Here is a 20,897-nt window from a genome sequence, read left to right on the forward strand (position 1 = left end):
AAAGGACATGGCTAGCCAATGAGAGGCAAGTATTTCCCATGCCCATGACCAATAATGTGGCACTTCCTCCCTCGAGTGTAGGGCCGTGCTATCTTCAACCTATCAGGGTCATCCTCAGAGAGTCTTAAGGTGTGTTCACAAAGCTAAAAATTAACATACAGAGACGCGAGTGAACGCACCTTTAAACGTTGCTGGCGTGAATCAGGATCTTGAGCGAACGTCATGAAATCTCAGCTAGCTGTTTGCGGTTATCATCCAGAACACGTTAACCCACGGGCTCTGATTTTAAAATGTGAATGTTTAACCCGAGGCTCGACGTGAACTCTGAGTTAATAAGTTAACAGGCATGAAATGAGGTCGAGCCCTTAACTCTGTGTCGCCCTGCAGGGTGGAGGTCAGCAGGCCTGAGAGATGAGTGTCAGGAGGGCCTTTCATGTTTCACAGCCAAATAAGATCTGACAACCATGTACAGTAACAACATGCTGAGGGTATGTGGTTGTTAGAGTGACCTTTAAAAACACACTTCAAAGTGTGATTTAAGTTTTAGCTCATAGAGAGATTGTTTTTTTTAATGAATCATATTCCAGCAGGGAGATACAGCAGCAGCCTGGTTGTGGCTCTTTGTTGTTTGGATCCCCTAAAAATATTAGATACTAACAGAGACTAATTAGACCATGTGCTGTAATTAAGGTTTTAAGTCCTTTAACATGAGTTAAAGTAGAGTAGACTATAATTTTACATCAGGAAAACAAACTCTAATCTAATTTCACTACGGCAGGTGAGACAAGTTTCACGGTCTTCATAAATATTAATGCGAGCGTAAAGGTGGAATGATGTGTTTAACCTTGACTACATCCCTGATTACATGGTTTAAATACATGTGTTTGGATGATGCCGTTATGAAAGAGTCAGTGTGATTACACAAAGCAAAGAATTTACTTGAATGTCACGCTGTCATACTTTTCTTTTACTGTTTTATTCTTCTTTGGTCAGTAGTTACACAAAGACCCTGAATATTTGTATTTATTGATCTAGACATTATTATGGGTCAGAGACGAGGATATTTTCATTCTTTCTGATAATTTAAAACTTATATTTTTATATAAGATTATAATGCTGTAAAATCCCAACTTCAAACAGCGTCTTACTAAGCACTTCCTGTGGAGTGACCACTGGTGGCACTGAAGAGCAAGTGCTCCATCTTAAATGACCATGCAGGTTGTTTTATCTTTACCCTGAGATACGCCCTACAGGAGCGTACCAGCGCTGACATACCGAATCTTTGTGCAACGACAATGAACCTGCCGTTAAGGCTGAGTAACAGTCAAGGTTTGGTTGAGTTTAGGCACAAAAACTACTTAGTTTTAGGAAAAGACTCTAGTTTGGTTTGAAATAAGTACTTCCTTAAGGTTAGAGGACCTTTGTCGTCATGGTTACAATAATAAACACATGTTAACGGTTGTGTGATGTGAAAGAAACAACACTGTTGATCTCACATAGTTTCACAAACAGGCAAACAGGAAGTTGAAGAGATTTATATATTGATAATGCAGAAAACTGTAATGTCACTGCCATAAAACTCAAAAACAGTGAAATAAGAATTTATCTCAACAACTGGCTGTGTCTGTCACATGAAAGTAGCAAGAACTGCTGCATTACAATTACTTTTATTTGATTTGTTTAATCCATCCACACAAACCAAAGTGTAAAAATGACACTTTGTGGTTTTATGTGAGGGTTTTTATGTGCTGGACTCCTGGACTGAGTGCAGAAGACTCCAGGAAGCTACTGCTGCGGGCTAGCTTAAACAACAACATACAAAATGTTCATTATGAGCTTTAGAGATGCTGGTAGGCTGCTTTTGTCCCCTCTGGACAGAGCCAGGCTAGCTAGGGGTTTCCCCCTATTTGCAGGCTTTATGCTAGGCTAAGCTAAGCTAAGCTAACCACCTGCTGGCTAGTAGCTTCATATTCTACAGACATGAGAATGGTATCAATCTACAGTAACTCTCAGCAAGAAAGGGGATGTGTACTACTCCTTTAATATGCTACTAGTATTCAATCACACTATGTGCAATGGCATTTGTTGACGTTGTGTACAATTGTTTAACAGACACTTCAGAAGCCGTTCAGACTGTTAAACACAAGGTAAACTGCCAAACAAAAATCTAACACATAAGCAGGAAGGTTTGCAGTGAATGTAGTGGCAATGTAGTGCAACATGCAAAGTGATGAAACAATATTAAACTCAGCTCCACTCACTGTGTTTGCTGCATTAATTCACTGAATGCTGTGCACTAGCACATAGTGTAAAAAGAGTGACTAGAGTACATGTTGGTCAGTGTCACAGCTACACCTGTTGGCTCCTGTTGATACCAAACAGGCTGACAGCGATTTGGAGAATTTAAAAACAGGTCATGAACCCTGCAGTAGAATTAGACACTATGTTCAAGTTTGATACCTACTGCAGTTCTAGAGCAAATGTTTTATGATAATGATAATAATTTTATTCATAGAGCACTTTTCAAGCAAAAGCACAACGTGCTTTCCAAAGGTGAAGAAAATTCAAAAACACAGAAAACATTAAAAACAACTTCAAAAGATAATAGATAGCACAGGTACAAGTACACATAGACGTATACGTACACAAGTGCATACACATACACATTCACTCTCATGCTGACACTCAAAAAACGAAATTAGAAGATAAAAACTCTCAAAGAAAGAAAATGGCCAGAAGTGTAGTGATCAGTTGTTTATAAAAGCCGTTCTATAAAAATAAGTTTTAAGACGGGATTTAAAGGCAGCAACAGAGTCAGCTGACCTGATGCTCAGTGGAAGGCTGTTCCAGAGCCGAGGAGCCAGGACTGCAGAGTCTCGATCACCCTTTATTTTGAACCTGGACTCTGGAGTAGTGAGAAGGCCCAGACTAGCAGACCTGAACAGGGTTCAAGACTTGCAGAGTTACTGAACATCTTTAGAAACCCTGTGTTTACTCATCAAACTCTCTCCTGGGATTATTTTTGTGAATCAACTCTACAATCAGTAGTGTGAAAATCAAAGCCACTGGAGATGATGATGACTGTGAGAGTGGATGAAATGCTGGGGGTGTGGGGCTGAACAAATATGGTATTAGGTTGTGGTTCTCGTAGAAGGAACACTTATTTTGTTAATGATTTCTTATGTAATATGCATGATGGTGTAATTTAAATACAGACATTAACACAATTTTTGGGTTGTAGCAACCACTCCTTAGCAACAGTCAGTCAGATACTGTGTAAAGACTGTAGATGATAGTTGATATGCTTTTCATTAGGTCTCACACTGATTCAATCATTGGTTTATCCAAAAAAAATTACTTTTGTTTGAAGAGGACATTTTTTGTGTGTTGTTTTAATTCCGCATCATCAGACTGTAACTTGAGCAATTGTTTAAATGTTTCATAAAGAGACAATGTAAACTACCTGTTGCATGTATTATAAAGCAGAGATGGACAGTGTAATCATAGGAAAATGATAAGACAGGCAGCCTGACTCAGCCACATTTCAGGGGCCAATTAAATGTCATAAGTGACATTTAACTGGCTGTGAAATGTCATTTGAGGGGCTGTTCTGAGAATATCAGCTGTTTTTGAGTCATAATTTGAATAAATATTTGCAGATATCTGCGAGGTCATTACTGCGTTTTTCTTCTGAATATTTATATGCTAAAGGGACAAACTGTTGTCATGGGGACACAGAGTGTCATTTAAGCCTAAAACACATTTAATGGGCTAATGTCAAAATACAATATGATGATACAACCCAGCCTCCTGCGAAATACTGTGTGTATACTGTACATACAGGACTCAGTTTTTATCAGCATAAGAATGAAATGTTCATGCTGGATGCATCCAGTAGCATTTTTATGTTTGATTTGATAAGAGAAAAACAAACACTCAGCTGAACCCTGAGACAGAATTATAACACAGTCTCTGGTGTTGAAGGCAAGTGCACTTAATGATGTGCCAACCACCTCCTCAGACTTATTACCTGCTGAGAAACACAATGTTAATGCAAATGAACATGCTCATACATTTACTCCAAAACACACATTAGCATGTAGAAATAAGGTCATATGAATATAGTTGTTGCACATTGAATTAAACCTGTTTGGGTGGCTTTTTGTAAATGTGATCACGCCACAGCAGCTCAATCTGTCTGTGGATTCAGCTGCAGGGACTGGTGGCACAGTGACGTTTTACATATGTGATGTCTCAACATATGGCCCATACAGAAATATAATATATGACATATATGTCCCTAATCAAGAATGCTGCTGCCATATACTGTATGTCACCCATAGGCGGATAGATCATCACATATATACGTACATCATCTGGACATATGAAGACATAAGTTTATAACATAAATTTAACGTTTACATTCATTAAAAAATTCATTAAAAATATCTATGATTTATTTTTATAAGGTATATTGTTTATTAAAACAGCATACATATAAAAATTCTATATGCTTAAATATATGTTTCCTATTAATTTTAATGTCTTCCCTGCTGAATATAATACCAACATATATTGACAGGCTTATGATGGATATATATTTACATATGTCTACAATATAAGCATACATACATAAACATATATTTGTATATAGACGTGTCAAATGTTGCTATTTCTAATAGGCTTTCTACATCATTTTTTGCATATAACATGTTTTTATTTTATATGTACGTATATTTTAATATATGGAAATAAATTCAATATATTACGTGTGTGTGGGGTGATTCGAATTGTGTCAGTGTTATTGAACAAAACTTAAACTCTTAAGTGTCAAATAAAAAAATAGAATGAAAGTGCCCCTTTGGTTTCAACATACTCCATGTGCTTTGCTATGACTTATTTTTGTTTGTTTACACTGCCAGGTTTTTATTTCTGCAGTTAAAATGTTCACTTTCAGCTAGGATGCTGTCACAAAGAAGAAGGTGTTCCAGGTGTTCCGGGTGTTACAGGAGTTAAACCTCATTGGCTCACAACTTCTGGACACGGACTTTGTTTTTAATTTGCTCTTTAAGTAACTTTGTAGTTTCAGTTTGTTTTTTTGTTTTTCTGTCAGTTTATACTTGTGAGATTTTGTTCAATGATATTAAAACAATTTTAATTTATGAAATAGAAAACAGCAGATGGCTATAAATCTACATAACAGAGGAAATTTATTTAAGTTTTTAAAATGTCAGAAGCAGTTTACATAATCATTGTGCATTATAGCTGCTCAAGAGCCATTTTTCCACTTAATGGAAAGATGTACTGAAGCACCATCGTTCAGCCGAAGTGAGCACCGAACGTCGCATTTCTAGTGTTTTGGCTTTTTTTGTCTCCTGCCTCAGTCCCAGCTAAAATACCTCAGTCTTGATTGATGACTCCCTGCAGCTGCAACAGGGTCCAACACAGACAGTGAAGCATCATCATCATCATCATCATCATCATCAATCATCATACTGCATCATTATAAAAGAATTAAAGTGGTGAGACAAGTGTGAAAGAAACAGAAACAAGAGAAACGTGAGAAAATCTACGTGTGTCCATATTTATTTTGCTCATTTTACATAATGCAGTTCAGCAAATTGTCTTTGAGGACATTTATATGACATTTAACACCTGCTAACTGAAACAGCTTTTTGCTTCTATAACATACTGGCTTTCCATAATGACTTCACAACTCAGTTTTTCAGTTTGGTCTCCCTACAGCTCCTATATGTACCGCAACTATACAATCAAAGAACAGTGATATGAAAATCAATAAATATATCACAACTGAAAGTAATGCATTCATTTTCAGAAAAGATTATCAATCATTTAAAAAAATGTCATTCAGTGTCCAAATCGTCAAAGCACAAACACTTGATGATTAGAAACAATACATTAGATTTTGGATTGAAGGGGTGGCTTTGGCTGAGATGAAGGAAAAAGTAAGTGAGAAATGAACCTGCTTAGTCGAATTATAAAGAGTGGAGTACACACACAACATGATGAATTATTGTGAAGAAAAGAGCTTATTAGTAACTCAGATATAAGTAAATAAGTAATCATTAAATTTTTTTTTTTAGGTCAGAAATGATTTACAGAGCGTGCGTTTGTTAATCTCCTCATTCTTCATTTAATTTCTAACTGATCTATACAGCTGCCAGTTTGTTGTTAGTCTGTTAACTGGAAAAAACATAATAATGTCAGTCGGTGAAGTTCAGGTTTCCTGTCAAACTCACAGGCACAGAAAGGCTGAGATTTATGTCAACGAAACCAGACATTTAGGTCGACTTCTTCCCTTTTTTGAACCATTTTAGTGTTGAATGATATGAACCAGATGAATGGAAACAATACATGTGTACACGGATGATGGTAATGTCCTCTCTTCTACAATCTGCCAAACTGTCCTGTCACAAATTCCCCATTTACTGTGTATGTTTCAAACTGGGATTTAAACTTGGAGAAAAGCTGTGTGTGTGTGTGTGTGTGTGTGTGTGTGTGTTTTTGTTTTCTTTATCACAAATATCCTGTGAACCACATTTGGCACCATCATGGAGGTCAACTGGTGAATAATTGTAGCTGTTTAAAGGTCCTATATTGTATAAAGTGAAATTTCCATGTGTTGATTGATTATAGATCAGGTCTAGGTTCTATATTAATACTGTGAAAGTATCAAAGCCTCAGTCCACAGAGAAATGCACACAGCCTGTACTCAGAAACTGAGCCTTAAAACGAACTGTCAGGACTTCTGGAACTTTGTGATGTCACAACAAAGCAGACTCAGCCATGCCCAAGCCCCGCCCACCTGGACCCACCATCTACCCTTACAGGATTTGGTTTCTCTGTGTGTTTACCTGAAATCTGCTACATTTTTATTCAATCAATCAGAAAACAGTCAGCACATCAGAAGAGAGGCTCAGAGCCTCCTCTCTTCTGATTGGCTCACCGACCTGTTGTTACTAGAGCTCCAGAGAGAAGCCTGAGAGAGGAGATGTAAAACTACACTGAGATGGTTTTTGGTTTTTAAAACCACAAATATATCTTCTTATGGATCAACACTTCAAATAAAACACAGAAGAAGAGGAAAATATGGAGCTTTAAAGCAATGAAGATAAAGTCAAAATGAATATGTATAAAAACACTGTACTTTAGAGTATTAAACACATCCACAAAGCAATCACCAGGTCAGAGAGGAAAAATAAAGTCCACTCAATTTGTGAATTGCAAATAATGACAGCGTCATGTCAGACTGCTGACAAATTTGTCCTTCAGGGCTGCTGTAGGCTCACACACAGTCAGGCATTTGTTTTTATTTTGTTAATAAGCTAAAATTCCTCTTATTTTTGCATAAGTGCAGACTTTACATTTCCTGTCATATAGACTGGTGTGAAAAATGGACGCGTCTACATTAACTCCTGTAAGTTCACAATCAACTGTTCATCATGAATGTGAAAGGATGTGCAGTCTCCAGCTGAGAAATGAATCATCAGTGCTCTGATTTGTTGAGATGGTTAAATCATGGCTCCTGGGTGGGTTTTAAAATGTGAAAGCCGTTTAAACTGGTCTGTTACAGTAAGTTTCTGAAATGTATTCAACAATACTTTGACCTGAAGTCAGCAGGAGAGACGTAACAACAACACAGAAATAACATTCGAAATGCTGAATTCCTTAAATAAAAACAAATTCTAACGTCATAACTCTGTTTACAATTCATACAACATATACCAGTCCGTCCCCTGTGTGATAAACAAGGTCGATAGCAATTTTAATAAAATACTGACAAAAACAGAAACATTTAAAGAATCTTAAATGTGTGGTAAAGCACAAAGCATCACCGGATAAAGTATATCTGTAATAAAATTAAAACTCTTCACCACTGTGTTTTAATTTCCTCTACGTACAATAAGTTTTACAACAGAACAAAGCAGCCTCCGACACCTCAGCCTTCAAAATAATCCTGCAGGAGATTCAGATAAACTCAGTTTCATATATTCAAGCAGTATACAGATGTTTATTACATGTAAACTTTATATCCTATCAACTGGAAGCATCTACAGTGGCTGTGTGTGAGTGTGTGTTTCCCTGTTTTATGGTACTAATGTGTGTTTTCCTTCACATTTTCCTCCTGATTCACCGACACTGATGAAAATGTATCCGTTAATCCTGAAAACTATTTTACTGTATGTGTGTTGTCGCTGTGAAAAACTGATCTCAGGTGTGAAATCATTGTGAAACACACGATGAACATGGTTTTTCTGGTTCCACCTTTGACCCCACAGTCTCTTTACAGTCTCACTGATGTCAAAATGATTGATTGATTTAAACAGGTACAAGGACGCAAGTGTTTGTTCACTCATCGTTGATCTGTGGCATGAAATCCAGATGTTCTACACACACACTGAACATATGAATGCAGTTCCTTTGTATAACCTGGATATAAAATTACACTTATTAACTAATGTTACAGAAACATTTTCCTGTTTCAGTAGAATTGTGGCGATTGTGGAATTTTTAATTAAAGGTTGCAGCTACTATCTAAATAAATATAAAACAGTGGTTCTCAAAGTGGGCAGCAAAAAGGGGAATCATTTATTTTCACTATAATTCCCTCCATAAGTAACACCACGACAGAATGTTTGACTATTTTGTTCATGGGTTTCAAACACTTTCTGTAATAAAACATCTAAAAGCAGAAATCTCAACAGATGGGGGTCTGTGGTCTAGTGTGTGTCAGTTCAGGGTCCTTGATGTGAAAAAGCTTGAGAACCACTGATATAAAATGATGTTGATGCAATATAGTTAAGTTGTTTGTAATCAGCTGTATGAACAAATGAATTTGAACCCAGGTACAACAAAGTCGGAGGAGACTGAAATCTGACACATCAGGTCGTTTAAACAAAGGAAACAAGGTTGTAATATACAAGAACACATGTTCATTTATTGTTTCAGCTGCTTTCTAGGCTGATGACATGCCTGCTGCTGTCCGCAGGTCCACAGGATAATTCCAGTGTAATTTTCCATCATCTCTATCCCCAATTATTTCTTTACCGCAATCGCAAGCACTGAGAAGTCACCGGGACGAGTTTCACAAGACAATCTTTCTAAAATATATTGCAAAGAAAATGAGCTTCAGCCTCTTTTAGCACAATATGATGTATAAAACCATCATATGCATCTTTTTCTTGTTTTAAAGCAAAACCAGCCATGAACATTAAAATGGAGAACGCCCTCATTCAGCCGAGAAAACTGATGCTAGAAATCTAGAAATATCCATCACTGTCTCATATTAAATAATGAGAATTTAAAATGAAATTACACTCAACTCTTAAATGAGATTACCATGTGTAGTTTGATTATAAAGCAGGTCTGGCTTCTTTGTTAATACTGTGAAAGTATCAAAGCCTCAGTCCACAGAGAAATGCACACAGCCTGTATTCAGAAACTGAGCCTTAAAACCAGCCGTCAGGACTTCTGGAACTTTGTGATGTCACAACAAAGCAGTCACCAAACCCCGCCCACCTGGACCCACTATCCAACCTTGCCGGAGTGTTCATCTGAAATCTGCAATGTTTTCATTCCATCATGCAGAAAACAGTCAGCCAATCAGAGAGAGGCTCAGAGCCTCCTCTCTTAACATTATGTCATGTGTGACGCCATCTTGTGCATCATCCTGGGTTCTTGTTTCAAGGTGAATCACCAGGAAGCAGTGAAAACTCAGCTGCAGACTGAATTTTTAAAACAGTATCAACAGATAAATGATGATTTAAAATGAAATTACACTGGAATCTTCCTGTAATGAGAGTAAATAAAACGATCCTAACAGGTTTCCCTGACTGTTTTTCTGCAGCTCTCTGAGGACTGCACCAACTGCCTGATCTCGTAGTCACAGTATCGGCGTCACATGTGGCAGATTATCTCCCTCTAACTCTGATTTAAACTGCGGTGGAACCAGACAGATCACGCTGAGCCAAAGGGGGTAAAACCACCGAGGCTGCGTTCTAACTCGACTCTGCGCAGGGTACAGCCTGCGAGCCTGTTGTAAGTGGGGTTGACATGTCATGTACGCTGGTGTGATAGTTTAACATTCCAGCTGTCTGCTCTCGTTGTGGCCGGCCACCTCACGCTTCCTGCCTGCCGGCCGTTCTGTGATCTGCTCGGCTGTCTGTCTGTTTGCCAGCCTGACTGGGTTTTCTTCTGCCGCCCTGCTCGTCAGAGTGGCAGTTTTTTTTTTCCCATCCACTGGCCCGTCTACCCCCTGAACATTCGGTTGTCATACCTTTTGCATTTCACAACATAAACCTGTGGTGAATGTTTGATTTGGAAGAACCTAACCTGCGTCGAACACCTTCAGCTGGTGCCACTTTCACACCAAGAAGAAGTGGAAACAGAAAATAGTGGCTCTGTCATTTTAACTATCCTACTGTATCTACACTGCAGCAGCAGCAGCTTCTCTAACTGCTGAACCTAAACCAAACTCTGACTTTAATTATAATAAAATATTGTACTTTAAATACGTAAAATAACACTCTAGAAATAAAATGCCATCTGTCTATTTGTGGAATCAGAGTAAGAAACTCATGGCAGGAATTTGAATCACATCACCTGATACCAACATGCAACAGTGACCCATTTGTAACATTGCTCCACAGCGCTGCTCGTGGTCACAAACTTGCACTGCACCTTTAAGAGTCTGCAGTAATGAAGCTACGGAGCCAAAAAGCAAAAATGTGAATTTTCTTCCTCCATTCAAAAATACCCTGGAAACTAGCTTTCCTAACGTTATCACGTGATAGCACACGAGGCCTAAAACCTTCAGCCAAATCTGTAAATTACTAGCAGAACGAGATGTGAGGTGAGAGGTCTGGAAAAAAGCTAGAAAGTGACCCTTGAGTCAAAATGCAAATCAATACTTTTTGATTCTCAACTGCATAACACCAATAATGTAGGTAAATGAATGCAAAGATACCAATTCTATCTTCGGATAAGTGTGTAAATGAATCAGTCAGTAATAAAAGTATAATGTACATGTGATTTAAACAACATGTCTATAACATGCAAAAATAACACTACAGTCCTTTAACGCCTAATTCTTTAAATCTTATACTTAAATCAACTCTAGTCAAAGGAAAACACTGTTTTCTTTTCTGTGGTAATGTTTCAACATTTGAGATTATTATTGCTAAAAATATAACAAATGCGTCACAAAGTAACAGGAGGAGGTGACCCCTTTCCCTTTTTTTTTTTTTTTTTTTTAAATTTAGCCTTATTTATTTGGTTAGACATCCTATCCATTAGATTCTGAAAATATATCTTTTGGTCATCTTCAGCCAAACAAAGACTTGAGTCATGGTTTAAAGAGCAGCCTGCAGCTTTGTGTTTGTCCTAATGGCAGGAGAGATTCTGTCCTCTGTGACATATGGGTCAGGGAAAAGAGAGAAAATGGCCGAAAGGAAAAAGCAGATAATTCATAGAGCCAACTCTTGCCGTAAAGGGGGGTTTGCTTTTCCAAGAGATAAGTGGAGCGAGGCTGATAGTTCAGACATTATTTTCACAGGAAAGATGCCAACCCCCCCCCACCCCCCACCCCCTAGTTAACACCCAGTTAACTCCCAGTAAACCAACTGCTGGTCTGCCAGTTTGGGTCCAGGAGGTTGAACAAACTCAATATCGTCGCTTCTGCTAATCCTGAGCCGCCGTTGCGCCCGTGCGAGGCGTTTTCTTCAAATTATGTACAAAGAAGAAGAAGAAAAAAGAATCATAGCCCCGAGCCCTCTGTGAAATATGATTTCCAGTTTCCCGCATCTCTCATCACCCATATAATATACAACTGTGGGGAAACACTGTTTTCTCATTCATGTGGCACCTCCACGACTTCCCTGTTCCTCCGCACCGAGGGGCTGGATTGTTTAAAGACGTTAATTTACAGTTTTTGGAATTGGCACTTGACAAATAACTAAAATAAATAAATATATAGAACACCATCAGTAGCTCTTAAGACGCCCTTCAGTCCGGGGAAACGTCCCTCTCGTCTCTGGCCATTCGTCTGCCTCATATCTGCTCAACAGTTCAAGAGAAACAAGAATCCAACAGCAGCAGCAGCAGCAGCAGCAGCATTCTCTGGAGGAGTGTGTCGTTCAGGGCGTGTGTGTGTCGCTTACAGTGTGTGCACAGGTAAGTCTTGTTAAGAGTATTTCTGTGTGTAAATATTGATCTGGGTATGATTTTTTTTTTTTGAGCTGTGAATGTGTTGTTTAGTCCAGCGAGAGCAGCGGCTGCATGTTGTCTTCCTCACTCTTGACTTTGTCAGGTCGTTTGAGGACGCCCGGCTCCACCACCGACTGAGACCTGCAGGGAAACACAGCACACGGTGATTAGCATTAGCGCTGGTGCTCCTCTGACTTCCCAGTGACTGTGACCAGACCCAGAGGTTCCAATTCATTTCAGTCTACTTGGGTAGGGTCCCCCCCTGCTGCCACAGGTGTCAGGTCTGCGTCACTATGTCTAATAGCTGAATGTCTCCTACAAGACTCCAGCAGCAAATCCTGGATATATGATTCATAAAATGTGATAATCACAATACCCATAGTAAAATTTGTATATTAAAAATATGTATATGTTGAATCTTTATATGGTATAACATGTTGTGACCATATGTGTTAACGATATATATTTAATTTATATATGCGAGTTTATTAAAACAACACATACATGTTTGTATTCTGGGAAAGTGATCTCAGACTCTTGGACCCAACTGTATATAATGTCAACACATATTAAAAGGCTTTGGAATAGAAATACAGTATATCTACAATATAAGAATACATACATAAACATACATATTTGAATGGGCTAGACACATATGTAAATATATGACATTTCTCCAATTTCTAATAGGTATAATATATCATGTTTAAATATATGTTTTTATTTTATATGTACATTTATATGCATCTCAGAGAAAGTAGCTTCATCTTATCTTTCACATCAAGATAAAAAAAGTTAAAAGATGCAAGTCTGATACATAAAATGTATGTTTAGTAATTAGTTTATATTTTATTTAGTTAAAATATTAGTAAGTTAAATGTTTAACTTAGTATTAACTTCTAATATTTCCAACTTATTGTGAGATTTTTTATTTTTGTCCTTCATTTAAAAAAAAACAACATTTCAGCAGAAATGAGCCAATACATACATTTACCCCATCATGCATGGGAAAAATGAATTATTACACACTGGTTTTCTATGATAATATTTGATAATATTCAAATGAAACCTAAGGATGCCACATATGATTCTGACGTGTCGGATCATTTATAACTGACTTGTGATTTATTGATAATTGGCAGAGCTGTGTTTCCCTGCAGTGACAGTTTTCTGTCTCAGCTCACACTGTTGTTTCTCTCACACAGTCTAAATGTCTTTGAGTGAGTGAGTCGGTTGGTATCACACAGTGGTCGGATGAGTTACTGTCAGGCTGAATCACACAGCATGGTGGCCCATAGGGGGGAATGACACTCACATAAAATGTCAAACACACTCACAGCAGCATCAAGCCACAGAAACCAGAAGAGCACAGTCTCTGTCAAGACCCCGACCTGAACTCTGAAGGTAAAACCAGTTCATAAAAGGTTTTCAAGGCCAGTAGCTGATTTACCTTCTATTTGATTTTTATCTAAAGCTTTTATTGTGCTAAAACTCTAATATGTGACATTCATTCACAATATTTAAGAATACTAAAATAATAAATGCCATTCAGTTGCAACAATATGAAAAATAAAGAAACAATAAATAATAATATAACTGAGAACATACTGTACATTTGTTTCATTTTACCTGTTATATGGGATTATATTATTTATAGACTAAAATTTATTTCAATTTGATGATTGTTTTAATTTATTTCTTTATTTCTTTCTTTACATTATTTCCATTAGTTGGTTTATTTTTTTCCATCTGTTTATTTACATATATTCTGTATTCATATTTTGTTTTATCTGTCTTCACTAGTTCTTTTCTCTCACTGTGGTCAAACACAAGAAACCTGAAGAAACACTAACATTAACATTAATTAATTAATTAATTAATTAATTAATTAAATAAAAACTTAACATTATTCACATTATTTAGTTATTTTCCTGTAAAATAAAGAAATGAATAAATGAATATATCAGTTACACCATGTTACCATGCTGGCGACATGGTGAAGAGTGGGAGGTGGGAGAAGAAGACAGAAATACCACAGTGTGAGATAAAATCTGCACATTAGCTCCACTATTGTCTAATTTGTCTTCTCTAATTATGCGAAGATAATATAATTAGTTTGACAATATATTGGTATTCTGTTGATACACTGATACAGTATATACAATGGAATTACTGCCAGCAACCTTAGGTTAACTCCTTTTCACTTGATGTGTTTTAATTTCCTTCAAAATAATAACTTTATTAATTTGGTTTATTTTAGTGTTTCATGCACTTCTTGTTTTTAAAACCCCTCTGACTAGCTGAGTTTATAAAGACGTGTTACCAGAAAGTTGGTACATGAAATCTCTTCCCTTTTGCTGGGAAAATGAAACAGGAAAATAAAACCTTCCCTTCCATAGACATCGGCTGTGTAGGTGTCCAGTAACAAGCCTGTGCAGAGCTCTTCCCTTACTTCCATGAAAACTCCACCTGTGGAGGTGTTGGCACTCATGGGCCTACCTCTTCATGGTTTTCGGGGACAGGTTTTTCTCCAGGTCTCTCTCCAGGTCTTGTACTGACAGGGTGTAGGACTCCGGACAGTAGTCGGTCTCCTCGTCGTAGGCGTGGTCCAGCAGCGTTCGCGCCCACGTGCCCATGTCATATGGCGGCATCATCCCGCCGAGCTCCGACGGTAAGATCTCAGGGTGGATCAGCTGGTGGAGGCTGTTCAGGTTGTTACCGTGCATGAAGATCTGCACAGGGACAGGACACATACAGTAAGACAGAGTCATCTTCACACAAATAATGTCCTTGTTCCCTAATTAACCTTAATAGAAAGACTTGATCAAATACAGAAGCTAATAAAGCTAATATATTAACCTGGAGTTCAGGCACAGTAAGCTCACTTTATGTGTTGTTATGTAAGTCTATATGTTGCTAAATGAGTCATGACAATTTGAGTTAAGAATCTCCCCAATTTACTTTTACATTTCATAAAAAACTAATAATAAAATACGATCTTTTGCAAAACAGTTCAATCAGCCTCAACAGCAAATTATCACAATATAGAAAGAAATCTCTTTATTGCAATTTTATCACCTGTTTTTTTATAAAAATGTAGATAAACTATTTCTTCTAAAAGTTAGAATGACAAAAACAGAAATGTTTCTGTGACTCTGCAACAGCTGAAAAACCTGATTAAACCTGCATTCGCTGATTGTTTTGCCACTTGTGTGCAGAGGAAACAAGCAGTAAACACAGCATTAACATACTGTATCATCACCTTTTAAGTTGATGTGATGAACTGTATTTTGAGAGGTCTTTGTGACCAAATGATGAATGTAAGCTCAATAAATAATATAAAATATTTTTTAGCTCTGTTTTGGTCTCCTCCTCTTTAGCTGCTAAATGCTACATTATGTTCACCAACTGCGTCTGCTGTTTGGTACTAAACGAAAGTCAACCCCTTCAAGTCTATTAGTAATATACATACACTGATTATAGCTACTTAAAGTGAAGATCTTCTGGCCTTACCCTCTTCCTGGTCTTGTCTTTGAGGAAGGGTCGAATGACGGTGTAGAGAGCGTGGATGTACCACGGCTGGTTCACAAAGTGGATCCCTCCAAATCTGGCAGGAAAACTGTCCTGTTGGAAACATACGCAAAATAGGTAAATACAGACAAACCGGAATAATCCAATCCAGTTTATCCACTTTCAAAAAAAATGTACAGGTCACAACAGGACTGTGAAAAAGAGGAGGGGGTTTTGACCTCTTTGTCTATAATGGTGGTTGTTTGTTTGTGTTGATGATCACAACTGCAGGATGCATTTCACCTTGCTTCTCACTGAAATAAAAACTAGTACATCATCAGCAAAATATGCAAAGAAACATCAAAACACTGTGTGGTGTGTGGCTGACATTGGCCTTTTAATGATGCTGAGGATGTTTTGGGGGGGGGGGGTACTGTTTACAATTTGCTTTGATATAGAAACATCAACATCACTTTTTAAAACTGGTTGTGGGTGAGCAGATATGAAAGGCAACTGTGCAACACAGCAAGTAATAACTTTAATAAACACTACAAATTTCAAACAAGCAACTGATGCGTTATGCCATTTTTACCGAGCTGTGTCAACAGCTGTTCATAATGCAAATAATGTTCCTGCTAATTCTTTCATATGATTGGCTTGAAAGTTCCCATAAAACTACAGTACATTATTCATTCCTTTATGTGACGTATTTCCTTTTCAAACAGGATTTCGGGACAGGACATTATACAAAGTGAGGATATCAAGTGTAAACCCAAACACAATTATTTATTGAGAAACATGTTTTATTTTATGAGACAGGAAGTTGAATGTCTATTTTTTACACCATCATCCCAAATAACTACAAAGAGTGACTTGTAAAAACATGCACACAAACATATAAAGACTTAACACATACTGTATTTAACAAGATATTAGTATTGTGACGGAAAGCTCAACACCTTAAAGAACCAAACCTAGAAGTTTGGTTTATATGCCACTAAATCAGTTTCAGATTAATTATTAATTTATTATTAATGTAAGTGGATACAGAGATTTAATGACAAGTGCAATTAGTGCAATTAGTATGTCTAAGAAAAACTGAGTTGAACAGACTCTATGTTTCTTCACAAATAACCAAGCGCCTGTCTAAGAGGGTTTTCCAGCAAATGAAAAATTACCTCTGTGAGTTTCCTGTCCCTTTTCATTAGATTAGTTTTGTAAATGGGTTCTAATCTCATCGTCAATAGGAAATGGTTCGGTCTATTTTGGAGTCACTGCAGAGCAGCGATGCCCGTGGGAAATGAGCCCGTGTTCATACAGGTTAGTGTGTGGAGTCTGGGCCTGACACAGTGGTTCCTAGAACGCTGGACACAATTATGATAATTACACTCCATCGTGTGTGTGTGTGTGTGTGTGTGTGTGTGTGAGTCATAATTTGGCTGCGATCCAACAGTACGCTGAGATTATATTCTGACATAACAGGGCTGGCTGATGAAAATGGCCCGGGGCAGACACCGTGAGCTGTGTGTGGGAGAGACGGACACAGCTGAGAGTCTCTGGGGTCAGTCAATGTTTGTAAATTAGGGTTTGACCGATGCGACTCATCAAGGCTGGAGTGGCCGCCGGTGTTTTTGCTCTGCTAGCAGGGGTGTCGGCTGCGGGACTGTCCAACGAGAAACACACAGTATTTATATTGAAATTTGGTTTTAGTTCATGGTCCCAGGATGATGATTCCTATGGATTTTAGCAACAGTAACAGTCTATAATTTACCTTGGACAAACACTTCGGTCTGTGACGAAGCATCTTTAAAACGAATGGCCACATTTCAGTGATGTTTGCTGTGGGAGAATAAATCCTTCCTGATGTTCCTCTGGTGCCACCATCAGGTTCAAATCTCCATGTGTAGAAGATACACCACACTGTCTACACAGGACATCTCGTCCACAGCACCTGTATCACAGCCCACTGTATGCATGAAACTCGGGTCCAAGGTGTATTTTTACTCTTTCAACTTATGCATGTAACTACACGATTGTGTATTGGGCTGCGACCTCTGTCAAAAAACACTTCATACACAGCCACCGATGACACAGACCCTTTCTATTTTGCAGGTGGTTACTTGTCCTTTTAGCTCTTTGTGCATTAAATATCTAATGGCTGGTTTGCAATGATATTCGCAGATGTCTCGACCCCTGACTTTTCCTCTGTTGCTACCAAAAGTCAAAATCTTGTACATATAAAAAAAAAAAAACTTATTTTTTTTCATTTCTACCAGTTTTCAAAAATAAATAAATAAATGAATGAATAAATAAATAAAATAAGCACACACTGCTGTACTTATTTTAACTCATGAGGATCAACATTTCAGCAAAAACAGCCGTCTGGATTTCTACAGAAAATATTTCGATTTTAAAATAGAAACTCAGGTTGGACTGATTCCTAGTTACCAATGCACGAACGTTTCCACCTACAGGAACACACGGTTCAGTGAAGCTTACAATAAACAAGTTCAAGTTCATGCAGTTACAGAAGGTGAAAAATAAAATGGAGAGAAATGAGCTGCTGATTGAGCAAAAAATAACAAGATGTGGTTAACTACTACTGTTTATGTCACAAATCCAATCCAATTTTAATCGATTTTCTAAAATTTGATTTTAACCTGGTCATGTGACATTTTTCTGTTTTTATTATTATTGTTTTTTAATGAGCCCTACATGGTCTGAAAAAACAGTTTTCCTCCATGACAGGACTGTAAATAAAAACAGAGTCCTGTTATAAATACTGAATATTGCTGCAAAATTTTGACAATCAGCAGACTGAAAGCTGCGGTCAGACAGCCAATCCTCCTCCCCCACCCCCCCACCCCCCCCCACCCCACCCACTCCTCAGCTGTCAGATCCCTCCGGACTCCTCTGACTCTGAACCTCTGGCCTGGCCTCTGCTCTGACAGACATTTCCACTTTGATGAAGGGACCTGCTGTATTATACATGAAACACTGAAAATGGACTACGAGCTGCAGGCCGTCTGCTCCGGAGGGACCGGGGGCGTCTGAGGAAGAGGCAGAGAGTGCAAGAGGAGAGAGTGTTTGAACAGTGGGGATAATACAGCAGGAGCAGGGAGGGGGAAAGACATTAAAATGATTCTTCCACAAAATGTTTTTATTTTATTACAACAAAAGGCACAGAGTGACACAAACTGATACAAGACTAAATGATTTAGAATGAAACACTTTTTAGATTCACTACTGTTTTCCAGCCACAAAAATAAAGTGAGGAGGCTCAGAGCGTGTGCCGTAAACCAGGACAACAATACTCGTCACTCATTTCGTCAATGTTAGGCCCAGTAAGTGTACAATTAAAATACTGAAGCGAAACCTCTGACGACTGAGAGGCTGGAACCAGAGAGTGTTTGACATTTGTGCTTGAAAAATGACTTTAATGATTAATAATTAATTTCCTGTCCATAGATTCATCATTTAATCAACTAATCAATACAGCTTTGGTATTTTACTTAACAACAACATCTACCTGAGGGTCCTGGAGCTTCTATAAACACTGTTCCCTGGAAACTGGTGCAATTAGATGTGAAACTACAGATATCTGCTCTGTCTCTGTGAGTTCTGTGTGAGAAGTCATTGCTGTGGGGACTTGGCGCTCTCTCCTCTGGCTGCTGATGTTTGGGGGTGTTTTAGAGTCTTAATGTGTCAGTCTGTTCTTGTTTTGGATTTGTCTCCTTCATTTTCATGGTTTTTGACAGCTCTCGGGTTGTTTTAAATTTCCATTTAGGTTCATTCTAGGATGAGATGTTTTAGGTTAGGGATATGTATTTCTATTTAATCCCTTAACACAGTGGTTCTCAAAGTGGAGTCCGCAGTAAAAAAAAAAAGGAGAATCATTTATTTCAGCAGTAATTCCATCCGTGAGTAACTGAATGTTTGACTATTTTCGTCATGGCTTTCAAACACGTTCTGCAATAAAACATCTAAAAGCAAAAATCAGATGGGGGACGGTGGGACAAGATCTGGCCTGTGGTCTAAGTTGTGTTCGTTTAGCGGAAAGTTTGACAACCACACCCCCGATTTGCTCTGCTCTTCAACCCGTCTGATTCCAGTCATGATGCTGGTCTCCTTTGAAAGGAAACTCTTTTACAACAAAAAGTCAGAATGAGAATAAGAGATATTGAGGCAAAGTTACAGAAGCACAAACATGGTAGAAGTGGTGGTTTGCCTCACCTATTTTTCTTTGGCATTAGAAAGTAAATATAAAGCCTGTTTCAGGACCTTCAGTGACAGCCACAAGTCTGAACCTATTCTGTGTCATCGGATTTGGAGATCCTGAAATTATTTGCAGTGATAATATCAGGAGACTTAGAGCTTTCTAACTATTTATAATTTGTCAAGGTTGTGTGAAGACTTAATCCAGTACAGACCAAAGTAGCACTACCAAGGCCACATTGTCCCACGGGGGGGGCAGTGCATCTTAAAAACTTTATTCTGATTTGTTGGAGCATTTGTCAGATCTGTCTCATGTTATTACTTCCCTGTTATTTCCGCTCGTCTCAGCTGGGACACCCTGACCGCAGGAGAATCAGTCAAAAACGTGACGAAAACGTCAAACAATCAAAGTCAAAAACACACAAAGACAAACTAGAGGTTAAAACCAACAGGGTGTGACGACAATCTGACAAATAAACTGCCATGAAAATCTCATAGAAATCACGTTGGTATATAGGGGTGTGTGGAAGAACAGGTAGTATTTTAACTGTGGTGAGCTGGTTGGTGAGTAAACAGCTCAAATATTAAATGTAAGCTGCCAATTGCAGAAAGCCGCCACTCACAACCGCTTCAGCGTTTTCCTTTGATGGTTTGGCTTCTGGGAGGAAAATGTCGATTCTAAACAAATGAGCGACTGTGGGGATTTATTTTTGGCTTCTCGCTCCGGGTCACAGCTGAGCGTGTGTTCAGTTACAGCAAAGGTTGACGAGGATTCAAGGTGACAGGAGACGAAGAAAAGTCCATCCACACAACAGGACGACGTGTTCGTTTTGTAAAAACACAATTACCAGATACGTTTTGTTGAAATGTCCTATAAATCCTGTTGCTTCATCTCTCTCCTGCCCTGGATTTCCCTTCAAAGCTGTGGATAAACAGCCCCCCCCCCC

The 20,897-nt window shown here is 38.2% G+C and overlaps 1 protein-coding gene across 1 annotated transcript in view; it reads right to left on the minus strand.

Moving 5' to 3' along the window:
- Positions 1–12,219: 12,219 nt before the first annotated feature.
- Positions 12,220–20,897, minus strand: part of LOC111216335 (clavesin-2) — a 38,172-nt gene continuing 29,494 nt past the window's right edge. The window contains exons 3-5 of the mRNA XM_022737835.1: positions 15,739–15,849; positions 14,725–14,957; positions 12,220–12,366 (exon numbers count right to left, since the gene is read on the minus strand). Of these exons, the coding sequence (XP_022593556.1) occupies positions 12,273–12,366; positions 14,725–14,957; positions 15,739–15,849 (438 nt within the window). The 3' untranslated portion in view covers positions 12,220–12,272. The remainder of the gene's footprint in view (positions 12,367–14,724; positions 14,958–15,738; positions 15,850–20,897) is intronic.

Source organism: Seriola dumerili, unplaced genomic scaffold (assembly GCF_002260705.1).
Source record: "Seriola dumerili isolate Sdu_G_001 unplaced genomic scaffold, Sdu_1.0 BDQW01000025.1, whole genome shotgun sequence".
Taxonomy (NCBI): Eukaryota; Metazoa; Chordata; class Actinopteri; order Carangiformes; family Carangidae; genus Seriola; species Seriola dumerili.